The sequence below is a fragment of the Bacillus rossius genome, chromosome 12, assembly GCF_032445375.1.
Source record: "Bacillus rossius redtenbacheri isolate Brsri chromosome 12, Brsri_v3, whole genome shotgun sequence".
NCBI lineage: Eukaryota > Metazoa > Arthropoda > Insecta > Phasmatodea > Bacillidae > Bacillus > Bacillus rossius.
This window is the reverse complement of record NC_086339.1, coordinates 11,598,123-11,619,123: the sequence shown is the minus strand read 5'-3', so window position 1 is coordinate 11,619,123 and position 21,001 is coordinate 11,598,123. Positions and strand designations below refer to the sequence as shown.

Sequence of the window (21,001 nt, the reverse complement as noted above, 5' to 3'; positions counted from 1 at the left end):
TTCAACAATACAAAATATGAATTTTTATTCAACAAAATATTTAATATAATATTTACATAATGCTACATCATGCACAACTTCAAACATAACGGCAACACAAGCTTTCCAACACACACCATTATAAATATCACACAAGTGAAGCATCCGTCCTGACGGATACTCGTATTAGTCGCAGGAGACTAGTTCATAGAACCATTTCAAAGACGGTTCACTCGTTACGATAAATAGTAAGTTTCAAGTTTGTACATTTCACACTTCTCAAGTCCAAAATCGAAAATCCCACACGTCGACCAGATTTTATGTCAATTTGTTGTTATGGCACAGAGTCAAATTAAAAAAAATTCATGAGTGTTGGAAGTAACCAATTTAAATACTTACACTTACACAATTCTAGCATAATTATAATAAAACACTGTTTCATCCATAATAGACTGTCTTACCAGCAGATACAATAGACAGGAATATGTATATATTACATGTACAGCACTTACTTGTGGTAGTTGGTAACCTTGTGGATTTTAGGATATGTAAATATGTATATTATCATATTTGATGTAGAACTATGATTTTGGAGAAGATTACGAAAGAAAATAAACCTACCAAATCCACATTTCTATGCTGCACATGAAACAATTAAAAGTCTTGTATTCCAAATACTTGAAAATATATGACAAATATTAATTATATAGGCAAATTGATTTCTGTGGCAGTGCAGTTTATAACATCCAGTAAAAAATATACAATGATTGGAAATAAAACTAATAAAATACACAGGGGTTCAAAAAGGTTAAAATTGACACAATTATTAGTACATGTTTTTTTAGTGCTTCTTATATTCATAATGGTGATAATAATAAACAATAAAAAAAAAATTTTTTACAAGTAGTAATTTTGCTAAGAAAGTTAAAATCAGCATGTAACTTTCAACATTTTTCAAATTTAATGACAAAAAAAAATTCTGCTCAAAACACTTTTTAATATTGCCATGAAACTATGTATGTCAAAAGCAGATGTATATTTTACAGTAATCACTTGCTACTTTACTGTGAAGTCACACAAACTTGCACTAGCACAAAAAAAGCCTAAGTTAATTCAATGTGAACTTCTGTTGTGGTTACAAGCTGGACCAGTTATTCCGTAAAGAGTGACTGTGGCTACTGAGCTCAAAAACTACAAATAAAATTACACACTAAGTGCTTAATGGATACATTGAAAACAGAAAGTGTAAGTTGAGGAAGTGCTTGAATTCTGCAAGAAACTACTGCATCCACCTTTTAAGTGTGAGCTGCACTTAGCATAATCTCTGTATATGCATAAGAAATCAGATACGAACATTGGAATATTGTCATAACCTTTCTGAAGACACACATGAAAAATCCCTCTGGAAAAAAAAAAGTTTCACAATCACATGAAGGTATCTTACAAACTAACATATAATATTTAGGCTCTGTCTCAAAAGCTATGTTGATTTTTTGTTTTCTCTTCATTACTTTTTTCAAGGGAAATTTATAAAATTTTTACATGATACCTCCCTTGCATTTGATTTTGGGTCACAAATATTTTCAACAGATATTTTCACTTAGCGTAATATTGTGGGTTTAAAAAGGTGCGTGATATCACACTATACTATGTACATGATATTACATTAAGTAAATATCTGTTGGGAGGTACTGAGTTAAACATTTAGAAACAACCCTCTGGAAAAAAAAAGCAATGAAAAAAAAACAAATAATCAACATTGCGTGCAAGACCGAGATTTAAAACTAAAATGATATTTACATAGAATACGGTTAGAGGTGGCACCATCGTAAGACATTATACTTGCATTACAGAGTAACCGGGATTGTATCCCAATTTGGCCGTCCTGATTTCCGGGAATCATTGCAGGCCAATGCTGGGATGTCCTTACTAAAGGCTATCATGGCTGATTCCTTCCTAAATATTCTTGGTCCATGTTATTGTGTGTTCCTGTCTCAAGCAACCTCGCTAAGAGACAGACCATGGGAAAAAGTGTGTGTGGGGAAAGGGGGTGTAGTACATTATGTTCATAAAATATGTCCCATTTATAAAATTTAATATATCAACTATGAGCCTTGTATTGTGTGTGTTTAAGGTCACAATTATAGAATAACTCAAACAGTTTTACAAAAGCGCATGCACAAATACTGCTTTGTTGTTTTCTCACTTGCAGCACAAAAGAATGGCTCTCTCCCCAATTAGTAGACAGTGAACCTTTAAACATTACTTGGCAACAGGATGGAGTCCCTCCCCATTGGAATCTCCTTGTACGAGAGTGGTTGAACGTCTAAGTCCCCGACCGTTGGATTCTGTGTAATGGTCGAGAAGACACAGCTCTTTTTCATTGGCCTCCACGTTCACCTGACATAATGCCATGCAATTTTTTCCTTTGGGGCTTTATAAAAGATTGTATGTACGTTCCGTTGCTACCTAATGAGTTGTCAGATTTGAGACACATAATTGAAGAATTCCATTACTCTGGACGTGTTAACCAAAGTGTTGGATGAACTGGACGTTATATTGGATGTGTGCTGTATAAGTAAAGGTGCACATACTGAACATTTGTAAGAAAACCTAGGTTAGTTCCTTCAATTTGATGTATTATTTGTTGTAAATAGTCTAAATTAAACTGTTATAATATACCATTGAAACTGTCCAGCCTGTATTATTAGATTATTACCAATCTTAATGCAATTTTCATGTTAAGAAACAAAAATATAATGATGTCCATAACACATTAAAAAAAAATGTGGTTTACAAAATATTCCCAAAAATACTACTTTGGGTAGTCTGTGGCTTAGTGTATATTTTATTTTTAAAACTATTCAATTAATTTCCTAACATATTCTTCCATCACAAATTAAGAGATACAGTATTTACATTACACTTTTCCAAGTTCGAAGTGCAAGTTTGAATTTATGAATTTTTTGTTTTGTTTTAAATTACTTTCCAGCTTGAAACACACACAAAACAGACAATTCATTATTCCATACACAATATAAACAAGACCCCACCAGGAAGACTGCTACAATTTTAAAATTTGCATATTCTGGTTTTGACTTTACAGAAAATTCTTGTTACAGATGAAAAATTACATTATACCTGTAAAAACCATTATACAGAATGGAAGCAGGAAACAGCTAACAGCTCTGCAATAAACACATCAACTTACAAAAACCTCAAAATTAAAAATCTTTCAAAGGATAGAAACATTCATCATTAGACCACAGAACATAATATGAAATAAGATGTTAAAATTTTTTCTAATATGAGTTTGCAATACCTTGATATTCAGTTTCTGATTGGAACCTTTACTGATTGGTATTACTGGTCTTGGCACTCAATTAAAAAACATTACAGTAAAAATCTCTTTAATCAAGCGCTTTGAAAACCACATCATTGCTGGATAAGCAATTTTGCCGGATTAACAAAGGTAAATATAATTTTACTTGGAACGTCAAAGAAAAATTGAAAATGTGGGCTAAAGAAGTCTAACATAATGTTGCATCCCTGATATGGATCTCCTTTTCAAAAAATCATTATGATCATTAAAGACATAATTTATGAGTTCTTCAGAATTTTAGTTGGGGGGGAAATAAACTTGTGGGCAGTGCAGTGGCACAACTTGGCAGTCGAAGTAAAAAAAAAATGCCAGAATCTAACCGAAATAATCTGAACACAAGTGGCTCTGATCGGCGCCAAATTAAAGAATGCGCAGAACCGAAGAATGCCGGATTATAATGTGCCGACTGTAAATTTGAGATAAATTAAAAGAAACCACAATGTGCGACATTTGTACAAAAATCTGCAATACTGAGCATCGCTTTACTATAATAGTAAACTTCTCGATCAAAAGATGGCTGGTTAATACTAGTAAACATATGGTTTACATTTTTTGGACTGTTGTATGTGCAGATGAAACCTATGCTACTCGGCCCCCACACCGACAAGCAATTGATACTGACGCTACTATGCATGCACCAACCAGACCACAGCTGCAGGTGGCTAGAAATGAGACACCAGTTCAACACATCACTGCAGCTTGCATTGTGTGCTGCCTTTCACTATCTTCGGAGTGAAAATGATCGAAACGTTATGTTGAAGTCCAACAGCAATTGGCACAAATAAATAATATTATCAGTACAATATTCTCGGACCAAAAAGGCACTTACAATTGAACATTAATAATTTATAAACAGGTTGTGCTGACTACGAGGTGGTAATACATGCTGTGTTTCGTATTAAGTCCCCACTTAAATTTTTAATGAAAATATATTGGGACTATACATGTGTAAGTAGGTATAGTAGGTATTATCTTTGAAAGATTTGTGCAATGGGAGTGCATGACTTGATGAAAGTTTTTGGACATACGCCATTGCAATGGCGTATGTCCAAAAACTTACATCAAGTCAGGTATAGTAGGTATTTAAGCATAAGTTATACCTATTTGAAACAAAATACATTTATAAATGTCTATAAATTACCCATATTTTAGACTTGAAATTTTAATATTTGACATGTATAGAGACCATAACATTTAATCCATTAGGTTATAAACCGCCTGGTATTTAAACAGATACAAGGAAATTTCAGGTACATGCACATTCCTCATTTCCAATTTTAAAAGATATAAATTTTTGCACATAGTATATAATGAATGCTTAGTCACAAATATAAATTTTGTGATGCTTTAGTAATTACTTCAAGTAAAAATGCCTAAAATAAAATAACCATATTTTCTATATAAAAAAAAGAATAAAGGATTATACATATGAAAAACTAAAATCTGTGATGATCAATTTCAGAATACAATACAAAAAATAAAAAAAACTGCTGTGCCACAATAAAATACAATCAGACAAAGTCAAATTTGTTATAGGTTTAAGCGTTGGGTCGATTCCATAAATTCCAACAGTATCAAAGTATTCTGCACCCATTGGTTGTGGGATAGATGCTTGACAATTACTCTACAGCAAAATTTTGAAATTCGGACTAACATGTTTGGTGGGGCACCAAAGATGGTATGTTTAAACCGTAAGTGAGGATTTTCACAGGAGTATTTGGGAAATTTTCCATTAATCGAGCAATTCCTTATTAAACAAGATTTTACATCTAATATTGTTTCCATTGGCCACTGGGCCAATTTTATGGATTCTTGTTCAATTTATTTTATTTTTTTAAATATTTTATTTAAACAGAGTCTTGGGTAATGAATATCGATTTTTGGTTAGTCAAGATTATGATGAATTAATTAGCCTGTCACATAACTATAAAATTATTTGAAATTTTTTTTATATTATTTTTATTTTTTATTTCCATTTGATACACTAGGATTGTCTTTTGTCAGAAAAACATGATTCAATTATTAGGATTCATTTAAAAACAGATTATCAAAAGCTATAATTCATAAACTAATGAACACTGACATCACAATCAGCCAATTTATGTAATAACAAAAGTTATTAAAAATAAACACTGTCTTACTACACGTGTCATTGCCACAAAATTGCATTCATTAAGTTGTGAACAAGGTACCTCCCAATTTTTAATTTAGTCAATTAAAAAAATGTGTCACAGAGTAAAAAATACAGAAACTTTACTAATATTTTTATTAATTTTAATACATATTTTTTATTAACTCCAGTGATTTAAATTTTAAGTCTTACTGCACAATTTAATTTATTTTGTAGCTCTGTGGTACTTAAATGAAATTAAAGTGCTGTAAGTAAATAATAAATATAATTTGTAATTACATTAGTAAATAACAAACAGGTTTATGTATCTTAGCATACACAAATAGGAGGAGCCAGACATGCATGATCATAAAGAATATGGAATCTGATGAATCAGAATCTAAATCCAGAATCGGAATTCTTTTGGAACCGACCCGACACTAATTTGTGAAATTTCTGCACGGTTGGTCCAAGTAGTTGGACCATTTGGTAATGCTTCTCCGTCAGCGGCATGATTGGTCGGTAGTGAACTCACGACGAGGGGACAGCTCGGTCTCGACCGCTCATCGAGATGTGCGCAAACGAGCTCCGTGCACACGCCGGACACTCCCTCCAGGGTCGGGAGGGGAGGGAGAAGTACGGTAGTTAGTTGCCCACGAGCGCGCGGGGGCCGGCGCCCTCAGTTGAAGTGGAACTTGAACTGGAAGGGGCTGCCGTGGAAGTGGTGCTGGGCGAAGGGGTTGAACCCCTGGTTCTGCTGCTGGGACTCTGGGTCGAGCGGGTCGTCGCCCCGGTCGAACTGCTGCCTCTTCTCTGTGAACAATGAAAGCTACTTCAAGAACGACTCTTCCGCAGGAACGTCATGGGCAGTAGACAACAGTTAAAATGCTGCAGTCATATTCCTCCGTATACTCCTATGATTACACAGAGACAAGATTACATGGTGAACTGGGAAGAAAAAAAACCTACAACAACAGCGAAATGAAATATTATCTTTGAAAGATTTGAGTAAATGGGAGTGCATGACTTGATGTAAGTTTTTGGACATACGCCATTGCTAATTAATTTTGTGTTTTTTTTTTGTCTTTTTTGGGTATTTTTATTTATTTCTTTATTTTTTATTTTTTAGTTTTTCTTCAACAGAAAAAGTTCTTAGCAATGGCGTATGTCCAAAAACTTACATCAAGTCAGCGAAATGAAAGTTAGTACACAGCATACCACATAAATGCAAGGCAAAATCTCAAATCTAAAATTCAATTCGTAATATTCGTAATATCAGGCTTTTATTTAAAAACGTCAATAATTAGTTACTATGTGCAAAAAATTATTATATATTATTATTATTTAAAGTAAATAAAAGCAGTCTACAACTGATGTGATAATACACAGACGTGGTTAAAGGCCTCAACTGCATGTGCACTGCCTCTACGTGAGCATAAGGCAGTGGCGATCAGAAAGACATTATGTTTCAAGCGGTCAGTGTATGTCAACATGGGTGGATGTAAGGATGAGACAGAGTGCCGTGCCCATACGGTGCGTGAAGTTGCTAGATTTGTTGGTGTTTTGCACTGGACTGTTCTGTGTGTCTACAAGCAGTGGTGTACTACACGTGGCCACGAAACACTACGTCAAAATTGTAGTTGGAAAAAGATCCTGACTGAGAGGGACTGGAGAAGCGTTTCACGGCTTGTGAATCAAAATCGCTTTCAAACCCGACAGGAATTGCTGCAGTCAGCGAATGAGGTCCATCCCCGCTTGTAACTGAGAGAACATTGCGATGGGAACTGCATGCAATGAACATTTATAATCAGTCACCTCGCAAGAGGCCATTGCTCACACAGGCACAGAAAGCTGCATGTCTTCAATGGACAGTGGCTGACTCGCAGAACGTAACATGGTCAGACGTATCACGTTTTTGCCTGTATTCCAATGACGCACGTTGTCGAGTGCACCGAGGGCCAAATGAAGCATTTCATCCTGGATGTGTGCAAGGTCAGGTTCAAGCCAGAGATGGGTCTGTGATGTTTTGGGGGGTGTTTTTCGTATCATGGATTGGGCTCGCTCAAAACGGTGACCACTAACATGAACCAGCATGTTTATTTAAACATTCTAGATGATCAGATGTTGCCTTTCACTCAACATCTGCATAAAGAGTATACCCCGATTTTTTAAGATGACAACACCAAAGTTCATCGGGCTGGATGCATGTGACTGGTTTTCTGAACACTCCCCCACTCTATTACATATCGATTCACCTGCAAAATCACCTGACTTGGACCCCATTGAAAATCTGTGGGACATGTTGGAACTGCGGGTAAAATGCTAACATCACCATCCCTGCAATTTGGTGCACTTGGCAATTGCATGTTCAAATCCTCAGAGAGTGGCTTAACCTGGATGCGACATATCTGCATAACTTTGTGGACTCACTTCCTAACCGAATCCAGGCAGTTATGTCGAGAGGCTAAGTTATATGATATATGGTATTAAATAATGTTTGTATGATTTCTCCAGGGGTGACTAATTTTATGTCTCATGAGCTTATATGAGCTCTTTTTTGCCACTACCTCACAAATAAAGTCTTTTTCTTAAGCAAGGTCTAACCTACGTTCTTGCCATCAAACAACGCTGGAGCAGAACTGAGCAAGGCGACACTCACCGGGGTCCGTGAGCACTTCTTTGGCCGCTGCTATGTCTATGAACTTCTTTTCCGCTTTCTTCTTCTCCTCGCCCCGGTAGTTGTCTGGGTGCCACTTCTGGGCAGCTTTTCTGAAAGTTGCACACACTATGCTAGTTATGTACGTCTAAATGAACAATTTTGTGCCAAAATTTACAACTATGAAACCATAAAAATTTAACAAAAAAATTCCATTGTAAGGTTTTTCCCAAGAGAGAAAGTGAAGTTTTTAATTCAATACGTTTGTGACCACAGTCATGCTGGATTAGCAATTTTTCCAGATTACTGAACATCAAAGAAAATTTACTACACAGTGGTCACTCAATTGGCAAAACCGAATTACAGGTTTTTCCCCCAGAATTTTTAAGGTTTTCATAAAATGTTACTACGTTAATAAAAATATGTGTAACTTAGCTAAAAAAAAATGATAGTTGAATCAGAGCTGAAACCAAATTAATCATTTAATATTAAATACCAACCATTTAATAGTTATTGTATGATGTTTAAACTATGACACAGGAATCAACAGCAAAATTTCACAAAATAAAACAAACCATAAGGACACAACTAAAATTACTTCAGCAGCTGCAAGGGATGAAAACAGTTTATAGATTCAAAAAATAATTAGTATTAAGATGAACAATTAAAATTCTCAAAGTAGTTTTGTTAGCTGAGTGCTGCAAAAACACATTGTTTGAAACTTATGTATATGCTTGTATATGCTGAGCTTAAGTTTAATGGATTGAAGCCTTTTGGATGGAATTTTGTGAATGTCTTTCTTCATTACTTACAACAGTGGCTGATCTGTTTGAACGACAACCTCGCGTCCATATACGTATTGATGGAACTTTTTGCAAGCAAATAAAATTGCTAAAAACTCTTTGTCGATTTGTCCATAATTTAAGTTTATGTTTGAAACATCCTTGTTTAAAACTCTTCGCAGAGAACTTGCGACACAACAATACCTGTACGCCTTGATGATTTCCTGCTTGCTGGCACTGCGTGTGACACCAAGGATCTTGTAGTAATCCCGCCTCTCCGACTGCTTCTGGAGCTTCTGTGCTCGAGTCATGCCGTCCTTGGCTCGCGCAAAGTTCTCGTCTATCTCCATGGCCTCGTGGTAGTCCCTGATTGCTGCACGCAACAAACATAATTCACAGCTCAGTTTCACACAACAAGCTCAAACACAGCATTCCAAACACAGTGTTTGTGGATTTTTTTTTTTTGTTATGTCGAGTTTTAACAGTTTCACAGGTAAGTACTAAACAGTTGGTCCATTGATGTTTTGGTATCAATGAAAAGCATACTAAAACAAACTGTGTGCAATTCGAATTGCACACATCTAAGTATGAAAACGTTCTGATCTTGAATCTGAACATTTTACTTCAAATAGGTAGGTAATTAAGGATTTCTACTCGGAACAAGTTGTACAATAATCCAAGTTCCTCCCAACTATTTTTTCATTAGATTGCAAAAAACATCAGTGCATTCTACCCAAGGTACCTTAAAGATTGGCTGCTCATGAATTATTTGTAGGTTTAACTACAAAATCACCCTAACATACAATGATCTCAAGATTAAAATAAGCTTGTGTATATGTGCTATTTACTTTTCCACACTTATTTAACCGACATTGAAAAGCCATGCGCTTTGGATTTTTCTGGCAAAGTAAGGCATTCTTTAATGATTCACTATTACAATAAATATTTATGATCTCGTGTTTTTTTACTGTGTTGAAATACAGAAGCTGATACAGGATTGAGGGGCACAGGAAGTCTGTAAAATTGGAGGAACGAGACTTAATATTTAGATACTAATAACTGAGTCAAGATATTAGATCGGAATAATCTATTTACAGTTAAACATTTGTCTTTGCTAAGTATTTAATATAAAAATAGTAGGGATGTGCGAAAGTGACTTTATCCACACGAAATGAAAGTGAAAGAAAATTTATCAAGTTTCGCGAAAGTGAAACGAAAATGAATTTTTCTATGAGATAAATATATTCTTAACGAAAGTTAAGCGAAATTTTTTAATTAACAAAGAAAAAAAGTGCCCCAAAATTTGCTCTTCAGTAATAAATTCTATTACATAAATCATTTTGGTACCTTTTGATGTATATATAAAAATTACTATTTAATATAATCAACATCCGCCCTAGACCACACAACACAGCCCCATGTCACTCGTAAATTTCAAGAATCAATCCAGATCTTTCAGCGCACAGACTATTTCCTTTACAGTCGTAATGTCGCAGTCTATGATAATATATTTATCACGTGCATGGTACTGATGAAAAAATACGTGACTACTGCGGAACGGCCGCCATCTTGCACCACTGTCACACATGGCTAGCTCAGGAAGCTGTAGACCAGGCAAGGGACATGGTCAAAACAAAACATAACAAATGGTTGCTGCCAAGTGGTCATTACACGCAGTGACTTGTTGACCTTTTTGTCTAATTGGCTGTATATTATGAGGATTTTATATGCCAGTCAGAGTAAGTAAAATTTAAATAAAGCAGACGACAATGTTTTTGTTTGGCTGTGCGCGAATAAAAGTAGGTACGTTCTTTGTTTATGTGTATACGGTAAATACTAAATAGTGTACTAACAGTTCTGGAATGTATGTTTTACGAATATAGTACCTACACTACTGTTTGAAAGCAAATGAATCAGGTAATTTTTCAAATATTGCATGATTTTGTTTTGATACCTAGGCCTACTGTAATCACGGTTGAATTTTGTTTACTTTATCTGCCATGTTTGTTCAAATTATGATTTTACCGTATTTTCATTAACATGAGTTTTTTTCATCACCACGTAAATTAATCTTAATGGAAATCTTTTTTATAATTAATGTCTTTATATGATTTGCATATGTTATTACATTATTAGTAATAACAAGCAAATCATATAAAGACATTACAGTAGAATCTTAGTGCTAAGTACTTACAGGTACCTCAAGTTTTTGTACTTAGTACTGAAACATGCATACATATCTTTACAAAGAGAAAAATATATATAAAAAAAATAGCTACAGGAGAGCCGCAATGCCATATGTATTCGCAACTGCGACTTGGTTTTTTCCCCTTGTCTAGTTCTCTGAGTATATCCACTTTTTCCTTAAGCGTGAATTGCTTTCGTTTTTTTTTATCTCCAGGATCATTCATATTGTTGCACAAATACAATGCGGTGTCTAAATAACGTAACCTGATAATATACTCAACAATAACAATAAACAATCCCGGCACAGACATCAAACAGTATTTTTAGCGTAGCGTAACACTTTTGTCTAAATAATTAATACTTCTCTCAAACCTCCGTTTTTCGATGTATCGAATGGTGTTGTGTTGCTCACGTCGCATACTACGTGCGGTATAATCTATGGTTGTGCGCGAAACTGTTTGTTCACTTTGTTTTGAGAATTTAGAGGTTAGAAAATACGTTGCGGTGGTATTTGTGTATCTTTGTTCTACTACATTAATCATTTAGCTGGAAATTTATTTACCAGTTTAAGTAAATTTTGGTGTAGTAATGCCACGCTACTAGTAGAATTTATACGTTATAGTGAAAATATTATACTTTGAAACCGTTTTGCATGGCGAAGATACGATTTTTGGCGGGGACTTAAAAAAAATTCGTTAAAGTGAAATATACTTTATAATAAGGTACGTTATTGTACCGGTATTCTACTGTACATTTTTATTAAATTACGAGTTCTTTTTCAACTAGAACAAACGAACTTCGGTAAGCTATTGAACTTTCGTTTGGCTCGAAATATTTCGCTAAAAACGAACTTCGACAGATGAAATTCTTACCGAAATCGAAAATGAAAGTAGCAAAATTTCGATTTCGGTATCGGTATACCGAACATTCGCACAACCCTAAAAAAATAGCCTAAAATTTACTTCAGAAACCTTTTTATCCATTCCATCTTTTATACTTCTGGTGAAGGTTGAGGGTGGAGGGAGGTCAATGTGTCTCATGTCTTCCCTCTGAATACATCTCTGTTGAAATATAAGGTAATATTTTCCAGAAAAATAGTATACTCCAAACAGGAAAAAACACTGTCTCAACTTTTATGAAGAAATAAAAGGATATAATTCAAATACAAATTTCCGGGCGGGACACGGCTCGAAGACTCACCGTCGTCGAACTGGTCGGAGTTGATATAGGCCTCGGCGCGGTCGCACAGCACGTCGGGACTGCGGCTCAGCTGGAGCGCCTCGGTGCAGCTCTGCACGCTGAGGGACAGCTGGTCGCCGTGCAGGTAGCAGTGGCACAGCTTGCGCTTCGCCTCGAACACCACCATCGGCACTTTGGGCTCCACGACCAGCACCTGCGGCCGACCACCGACCCCAACGTGTTTCCCCTGCCTCCGAGACTGGGACTGCCACGTTATCCTTTCCCCGGGTGACCACAAGAACCAATACGCAATAAGCTCTAGACTTTAAGTCATTTTTAATACTAATCGACACCAAAATGTTTTATCGCAATTTATAGATAATATACGACCAATACCACTTTGCCCGTCCCCATCCGGAACGTAGGTAAAAAAAATTAGATTTACCATTAAAATCAATTGTCAAATTACGTGTCTCTATATGAGACTGTCAAATACACAGCTCAAAAAAAAGAGTTACTTTGCACCTTAATTTTCAGAGGCAGTGGCCGATTACTTCAAGAAGAAATACTTTCCATGTAAAAACTTCTCACATTGCTAGAAAACAAAATTCAAATCAAATTTCAAAATACAAATCACAATGTTAAGGCTCAGTTTCACATGCAGAGTTGGTAATTCTATTTTTTTGTCCCTACTATGTATTAAGGGAGTTTCCTGCAAATTTATTCCGATAGTATCTTGCACTTGTTAGGTCACTAATTTTTATCACAAGATATTTACTAAAGGTTATTTTCAAACTGTAAAAGTTCATGTAGGTGATCATAATTATTATATAATATTTATTAAATGGATATCTGTTGAAAACAATTAAGAGAAGACAAGTCAACAGAGATATCGTAAAAAGCCTTCAAATGAAACAAAGACAAGAAAACGGAATCACCAACTCATCGTGAGAGATGGAGCCTTAAAGTGGAAACTGCTCCAACACCTTCTTGGCCGCATTTATGCAGCTCTGGAAGTCCTTCGCCTCGACTGCTTGCCGGCAGTCCGTGAGATGCTTGTCCACCTTCTTCACCTTCTTGTAGTGCGGGAAACAGTCCTTGTGCTCCGGGTCCAGCTTCAAGCACTCACGCACTTCCCTGAAAGAAAATACATTTATAAACTTTGTAGATGTGTGTGTAGAAATTTTTTTTAAAAAAAAATCTGAATTAAAAACAGCCAAAATTACACAAAGTTTGAAACTCGTATTTCTCTCCCTTCAGTCCCTTTTACTAATCTGGTCCTTATACAAAAAAAAAAAACATTTTGGATCAGGAACAGTGCAATGTACAAACGACATTCCTGAAACGAGTTGAAAATAGTGAAGTCATTGAAGTGTGTAACTTATTTTTCTGCTATTACAATTATTAGTTTATACCAGTTTAAGTTAACAAAGGGCACAGAATGAATACATAAATGAACTGAGAATGAATACATAAATGAACTGTGAATGAATAAAGGCATCTCCTCAACTACCTCACGGTAACATCTGCCATGTTTCCTCCTAGTGAAAAATCTGGGCCTGTCACTGTCAAGAATCTAACCTGTATCACCTTGGTAGGAGACAAGTGATCTGATCCTACTAAGGGCACCTTTGTTTAAAAAAAATTTATTTTTACAATTTTTCAATCCCTGCAAATGTACCATTCCAACTTAAGACTCAGACTCACACTCCATAAGTAAATTGATTTAAAAGCTATTGCACGGTAAGTTTATCATGATAACTCTCTTTCATTTTATGTTTCGTGGCAACTTCAGCAGACATTTACGTACTAAGCGTTGTCTAATCGGGGTGACTAAAAATTCAGGCCAGTGTTCACAATTTTGATTACTTGAGCGACACTTCTCAGCTCGATAAATAACGTTCAGCTAACAACTGGTGACAAAAAAACTGCTACCAAGAACAAATGCCAAAGAGATATCGAGCTTGATTTACAGGAATAGCCTTTACAAGGAAATGAAAAAGGCCAACATGGCAGTGAACCACTAAGGTCGCCGGAGCCCGGAAGGGGCGGGGGCTCACTTGAGACTCTCCTCGGCGTTGCCCTGCTGGTAGTGCAGGGTCGCCAGCTTGAAGTAGCCGACGGTGTTGTCCGACTGCAGCTTGGTGGTGGAGCGGATGTCCGAGATGGCGGACGGGATGTTGCCGAGCGCTGCATGGCAGTCGGCCCGAAGCTCACGCAGCTCCGATGACCACGGGCACACCTGCAAACAAGAGACGCGCGTCACACAGTTGCGAGGCGAAGTGGACAGGGCTCTCGAGCTGCCCACGCGCTGGTCGCGGAATGCGGTGCGTGTCGGCAAGTTCTCGGGGGCAAAGCTCTGAACCCGCGCCGCAAGGTAAACGGCCCGCGGGAGCAACGACCCTTGGCAAATGCTAATGTTGATGGTAAATCCAGGTAACGCACCGGGAAAACTGAGGTCTTAGCTGCTGCCACCACAGGCCAGAGGCAACAAATAGCCTCCCAAGAAGATGCTGCAGCCCGACATCAAAGCCCGGAGGGAGAAGTGTGCGATCGTCAGTCGATATCCCATCGAAGCTGCAGTTAAGATTCATACGGCGCGTGCACCGTTGAGGTTAAGCCGTTGTTCCGATATGGAAGTAGTGATACTTATAATGTGATCAATGTCGATGATGCACCATCGCAGCTTAGTTTTACTGTAGTTTATGTAAAGAGCCATCTTCTGTAACTGTTGTACTTGTTAAACAGTCAAATTTTTATACAAAATTAATAAATCCAAGTTGTTGGCTCTTTAAACACCTGTCAACATTACATAATCTACTAGAATAATATATCTTAAATTAACAAGCTGTAAAAACTTGTATATTACTGGTGCATCAGGAAAGTAAGTGAGAATCTTTATGTGCTCATGACTTCAATAAGTATCCAAAAAGGGGGGGAAAAATTACCATCATAAATGTGCTATAATGAAAACTTTCTTTTACTATCAAAGGACAAAGAAATTGTGTTCAAAAAATTATACAGTGAAATGGAAAATGTGGGTTAATGGTGTAAAACAAAGTGTTGGAGATAACATGGTGTGAAATGATAAAACTAAGATAGATATGATTACATGAAAATTTAAACCTGTAGTTGCGACACAAGTAATGCAATTTTAAAATACTCAGCTCTAAATAATGCAAACCTTTAATAAGTCCCAAGCAGGGTTTCTAACAACTTGACTTTACTGTTTCAAGTTTTCCAGACTTGTGATAAATTTCCTTGATATTGTGTTACTTTAAAATAAGCAATTAAGCAAATCTTGGTAGATTGGGTAGGTATATATTATTTTGTGACCAGATACATTTTTATATCCCTTTCTAAGGGATTTTTATTAGAAAGATGTCTACCAAATAAAATTATGCCAGATGTTCATACAAGACAGTGAAAATAGACGTTATACATGAGCATCTCTTAAATTTGAATTTAGGCATTGCTTGGTGTTCCCGTCTTCTTTTTTTGTTTTTCCGGGACAATTTTTTGTTTTCCTTAACATTTATAGTTTTCTATTCTTGCGGCAACCCTGACCAAACTAACTTTTCACTGCACTTCTGCCAGTGATTGCAACTTTTGAATAAGTTGTGGATTGTCCAGTGGAGGTCTGATGGCAGGAGTGACTCACCTCTATGATTTTGGTCAGCAACTCGACGGCAGCGATGAAGTCTCGGCCCCTGATGTACGCCTTCGCCAGCTCGATGTCGTGGCGAGTGGGCGTGACTCGCATCAGGTTATGATAAGCCTCGTCGCTCTCTTCCATGCTGAGCTGCGAGAAAAGAAGAAATGGTTCGTATCCTCTTGTGCAATAGAAAATTAAGGAGTTAAGGTAGAAAACCATTTGTAATATCAGAAAATACCTCACAAAAAAAATGTTAAATAGTTAACCAGTTTACCAGTTCAATTCTTACAGATAAGCTCCTATTATTATCCAGTATTATCTCTGGAACAGATGTAAATCGAACCCAAGCATAATGTATCTGAAATTTACACCCCTAACATTCAATTTGATCACTAACTTAATTAAGTTTATAAATTATAAGTAAGAAATAAAACACACCTTTTAAGTTTTAAAGTGAGATTCTAATAATTATGAAAAACAAATTCAAAACTTTTTTAAACATAAAATTTGCAAATTGTACTGTGCATGCATTGTTTGCTGCCAAGCATGAAAAAAATAACATTAAAATATTTGCATTTATCAATTATTTGCACACGATCTGTCTTTGTTTAAGAGTTTTTACAGATTATACCTTAAATTTAAGGTTTTTTTAAGGGCCCTGTGAAAGACTTAACATCGACAGTAACCTTCGTTTTCTAACTTAAATGTTTTTTTTTTTTTTTTTTTCAGTATTCAAACCAAATCTTTTCAAGTGTTCATGTATGTGCACTCTAGAAACAATAATGGGCTAGCCGGAGGTCTCGAGTGTAACCACGCTAACGACATAGTTGTTCGGAACAACGAATGTGACACTCACCACCGCGCTGAAGTCGCGTTCCGCTTCGTCCAGCTGAGCTTGTTTCAAGTGAACCACTCCTCGCTGAAGCCTAGCCTAGAACAGCAATGTCATTCCACTGCATTTCAATGTCAAAACTAAACAATTTGCTGGAGGTTCATGCTTCAATCAGGCTTTAAACATCCGTGTGAACATATTATGAATTCTTAAATCAGGCATATAAATTAATCTGTTGGCCTGTTTATTTCACAAGTAAAATAATCCATAATTCCAAGACATCACTAACACTTTTTTTTCTCACAAATAATTAATAAACAAAGCTGGGAAACTCAAGCGATATAACAAGAACATATGATGTGCTGATTTCTCAAAGAAAAAAAAATTATGTTTATATACACCTTTCATTTTCACTAATTTTTATTAATAATGAATAGGAATTAACAGTTGCATTGGATGTTAAAAATTGGTGAGATGCAGTTGGCGTGTTAAGTAGAGCTACTTACTGCAGTGAAGTCTGGCTTCAGTTCCAACACCCTGTCTAGGTCCTGAAGCGCAAACTTTGATTTTCCAAGCGCTAGGTACACAGTCGCTCGCTTGAAGTGGGTCAGGTAGTTGTTCGGGTCGCCCTCTGCAAAGACGTCGAAGCACTATTACGGTCTCTCACACAACCTGTTCACTTTCCCTCATGTAAATTTCATTGTGAATCCCCCTCATGTTGAACCATTTTAACTGGGCTTTTTTTTTATTTCGGTACCCTGAAAGCTGACCAGCATCCAAGGCAGTGATTGAAACAGTTATTTAGGTACAAAACTTATAAAATTACAAAGTTGAATATAAAAATATTTTCGAGAAGCCACACAGAAGCACGCCATTTCCTATACAGCTCCATAACATTGCCTCATGTTGTTTTCCAGCCTAGATCAATTGAACTGACACATTCACAATAAGACAAAATTAATAGGTACTGATAGTTTATTTCCATGCACAACCCACTAAAATTCATTAAATGAATTTTGATCAATTGTCAGAATAACAAACATCAAAATAATAAAGACACAAATTTGTGTACAACTCCAAAGTTCATCACACGTAGCACTGGTACACGACACAAAGCTGATAAAAAAACATATTCACAATTAAGTTGTTTAGGCTTAAAATTATGTAGTGGAACGAACTGAGTAATAACATTAGGATGGGTAAAAAAAACCTATGTTTTGAGTACTGAATTCTAATAGTGTGGAGAAGTTGCTTATTTTGCATTGTAATAAAAGAAAAAAAAATTGAATAAAATTCTTAAATTTAATCTTTACTTTGCACGGGCCTTTTTAGTCTAGGTGTTTTTAAGTGGGACATTTCTCTCTTACAACTTTTCCCTTGCAGATTCAAACCAAAAATAATTAAGGTTATTTAAATTTGCAGCTGCAAGTTTTACAACATATCATAATTAAAGTATTTTATGTGATGCTGTATATAATGCACTATTTTGAATTATTCAATTCTGACTTGGTCATCTCTCTTAAATATATTTTGTACCATACCATACTCCAATTTTGAACTTAAGTTGCTTGCTATACAGTACATACTATATTGTGTAAAATGTGAACAATAACAAAAAATTAGTATTTTGGCTATGGCAACACTGTTATGTCACTCCTGGCAGTTGTTTTGATTGCAAATCATAACCTTACGATAGCCATTATTTACTGCTAAAAACCTATTCAATTATAATATTTTCTTTTTTTAGTTTATTTGCCAGATCTCAATCCCATTGAGAATTTGTGGGTGATCTGCAAGGCCAGATTACAAAAGATGGATAGTACGATGAAAATCAAGATGGTGGAAGCAGTAGTTCAAGTATGGTTTCGAGAGGAGGCAATCAAGAGAATTATACAAATTTAGTTGACTCCATTCTGAACCGAGTTCAAGCCGTGATTAAAGCAAAGGGAGGACATATTCCTTATTAAATAATAGTATTTAAGCCATGGTTATAGAATTTTTTATTTCGAATAAACAACACATACGAAAAAATCATTGTCACATTATTTCGCACAATAAATTGTGTTTAAATCTCAGAACAAAAGAAAATAACCAATAGAAATATTTACCTACTGTCAAGTTAGAAAATATTAAAAAATTAACCTGTACGAAAAAAGTACATTAGTCTAAAAATTGAAATAATTTTTAAATATGCTGTTGGTACATAGATACTATCAAAAAGTTTTAAATCTTAAGTTTCCTTATCAATTAAATTAATTCTTGAAAATAAAGTGTTTAGCACTTTTAACATACAACTAGGTATGACCGTTATTAGTGTTAAAGAATACGTGGGTCTTTGTCTTTCACTGTCCCAAGCATATCTTCTTTGAGAATTAAGAGGCGATGTAGATTCAATGAAGAGCAGTAATAAATTAAATAAGTAATTTCAAAAAGCTCACATACTTTCCTCTTATTTTGCGAGTTATGGATGATTTTGTGAAAATTCTCAACAGGGAACTGTTTTATTATCCAGGGGTGTGTATGTCAAAGAAAAAAAACAGATTTTTATTGAATGCAACCAATTAAAACCTTTGTTTTCATTTGTTATAACTTTAATAGAGGATATTACATACAATTAAATAAAGAATTTCAAAACAAATTTCAAATAAACCCTATTAGGAATAAATTTTCTTAATGCATGCATGCCTGTGCACAAACTTATCAAAACCAACTTCTTAGCTAAACAAAGTGTTTGTGGCTGACTGTAACAAATTCAGAAGCCAAAAACTTTCCTTATTTGCAAAATTTGAGCATTAAGGTAATATATATTTTTTGCAATGTTTTCGAACTTTAGGCCTATCTGTTACCTATCATGCAAATAAGCACAAAATCTGCACTATAAGAATTTTATCCTTAAAAATGTACTCTTTTGATCAACCCTAGTGAAATTTAAAATACTGTAAATTAAGTTAACACTGAAGATACTAAACCCCATTTTAAGGGCCAATAAAGGCATGTTAGCTAAAAAATTCCATTTTCAGAATTTTATATCGCTGCATTCTCTAACGCAGCAGTTCCCAAAAAGTATTACTTAGCAACCTGAGGTTCCATGGCAGGCTCACAGGTGTTCCGTGAGTCAGGACGAATGCCATATAAAGCAGGCACAATTATTGTCAAATAACTTTCTTTGAAGGAGTTGGGGTTCGCTGAAAAGAAAAGTTGATCATGAGGTTCCCTGCCTTAAAATAACAAATTATTTTGTACTGACATGACAATAGTATTTTAGTCCTGTTAATTACAGCTGTTATTCTTGAATGACACATACAAATATTCTAGCAAGCCCTTTTGAACATGACATGACCACCAACAATTTTTTATAAACTTACCTACTGCTGCATGATAATGAGACAATGCATCCTGAAGCTGACCACGACTCAAAAAATCTCTTCCCATTTCGAGGTGTTTGTTGATTTCAGCCTGAGACGCACCCTCCGACCCTAAAAAAAAAATTCAGAGGTTACACAACTTCCTTACATCTCCAAAAGTAACCTAGGCAGCCTTCTAATTATGTCGAGTGTTTTGACAATTTTTTTTGTACTATATAAAACTACTACAAACATAACATACATAGGGAAAATTATGAATAGAACCGGTGCAATGAGAAAAACCAAACCACTTACAATCTAATTTCAGGTCTAAAATCATCAAAACAATCCATGCTGTACAAACACGCAGACTCGATTGCTGATAGCAATCCATCACGCACACATCCAACTGACACAACACTTAAGTCACAACTATGACAATTTTACTCTCGTAAACACTTTTTTTTAACAAAACTCATAAGTCCTCCCGTTCATGGTGATCGTGGTCTTTTGTGATTGGATACGTGGTGTTACGTATCTCTGGTTTGTGTTTTGTGGAAACATCACAAAACTAAATTACCTTAAATAAGAGTTTGTGTGGTGACACTGTCACTAATCAATGGAATGGAAAAATCGAACGATCGCTAGAATCGAGCTTTAAATTAAAAATAAGAGCAGAATCAGTTTCAAGTGAACACTTGTAATGTGCAAACAAGCGAAAACATAATTAAAATGAAAGCCAAATAAATGCACTTGCATGAGAGTAAACGTAGAAAGTGGTAAAAATGCAGAAATAGGAATTTTACTCTACTTATAAAAGAATGCCAAGAAGAAAAATAAAAATTAAGTGAACAATCGAACTGTAACCTAGTGCTCGATTTTAACAATCGAATGG

At 35.5% G+C, this 21,001-nt stretch overlaps 1 protein-coding gene across 1 annotated transcript; it reads right to left on the bottom strand.

The window, feature by feature from the left end:
• On the bottom strand, positions 1 to 20,651 carry LOC134537529 (dnaJ homolog subfamily C member 3). Its single transcript, XM_063378051.1, has 11 exons — positions 20,422 to 20,651; positions 20,128 to 20,238; positions 17,269 to 17,393; positions 16,787 to 16,861; positions 15,937 to 16,077; positions 14,336 to 14,517; positions 13,262 to 13,412; positions 12,297 to 12,489; positions 9,114 to 9,282; positions 8,131 to 8,240; positions 1 to 6,284 (listed from the first exon to the last, which is right to left on the bottom strand). The coding sequence occupies exons 1-11, from the start codon at positions 20,498 to 20,500 to the stop codon at positions 6,151 to 6,153; spliced, it is 1,470 nt and encodes a 489-aa protein (XP_063234121.1). The 5' UTR covers positions 20,501 to 20,651; the 3' UTR covers positions 1 to 6,150.
• Positions 20,652 to 21,001: the final 350 nt, after the last annotated feature.

Bases quoted from the DNA above. Each gene is read 5' to 3' on its own strand.
- LOC134537529 (XM_063378051.1), bottom strand. From the start codon at position 20,500: ATGGATTGCTATCAGCAATCGAGTCTGCGTGTTTGTACAGCATGGATT. The intron at 16,862-17,268 runs GTAAGTAGCTCT...TTGCTGTTCTAG, and splicing joins TGAAGCCAGACTTCACTGCA to GCTAGGCTTCAGCGAGGAGT. The intron at 14,518-15,936 runs GTGAGTCACTCC...TCTTGTTTGCAG, and splicing joins TGCTGACCAAAATCATAGAG to GTGTGCCCGTGGTCATCGGA.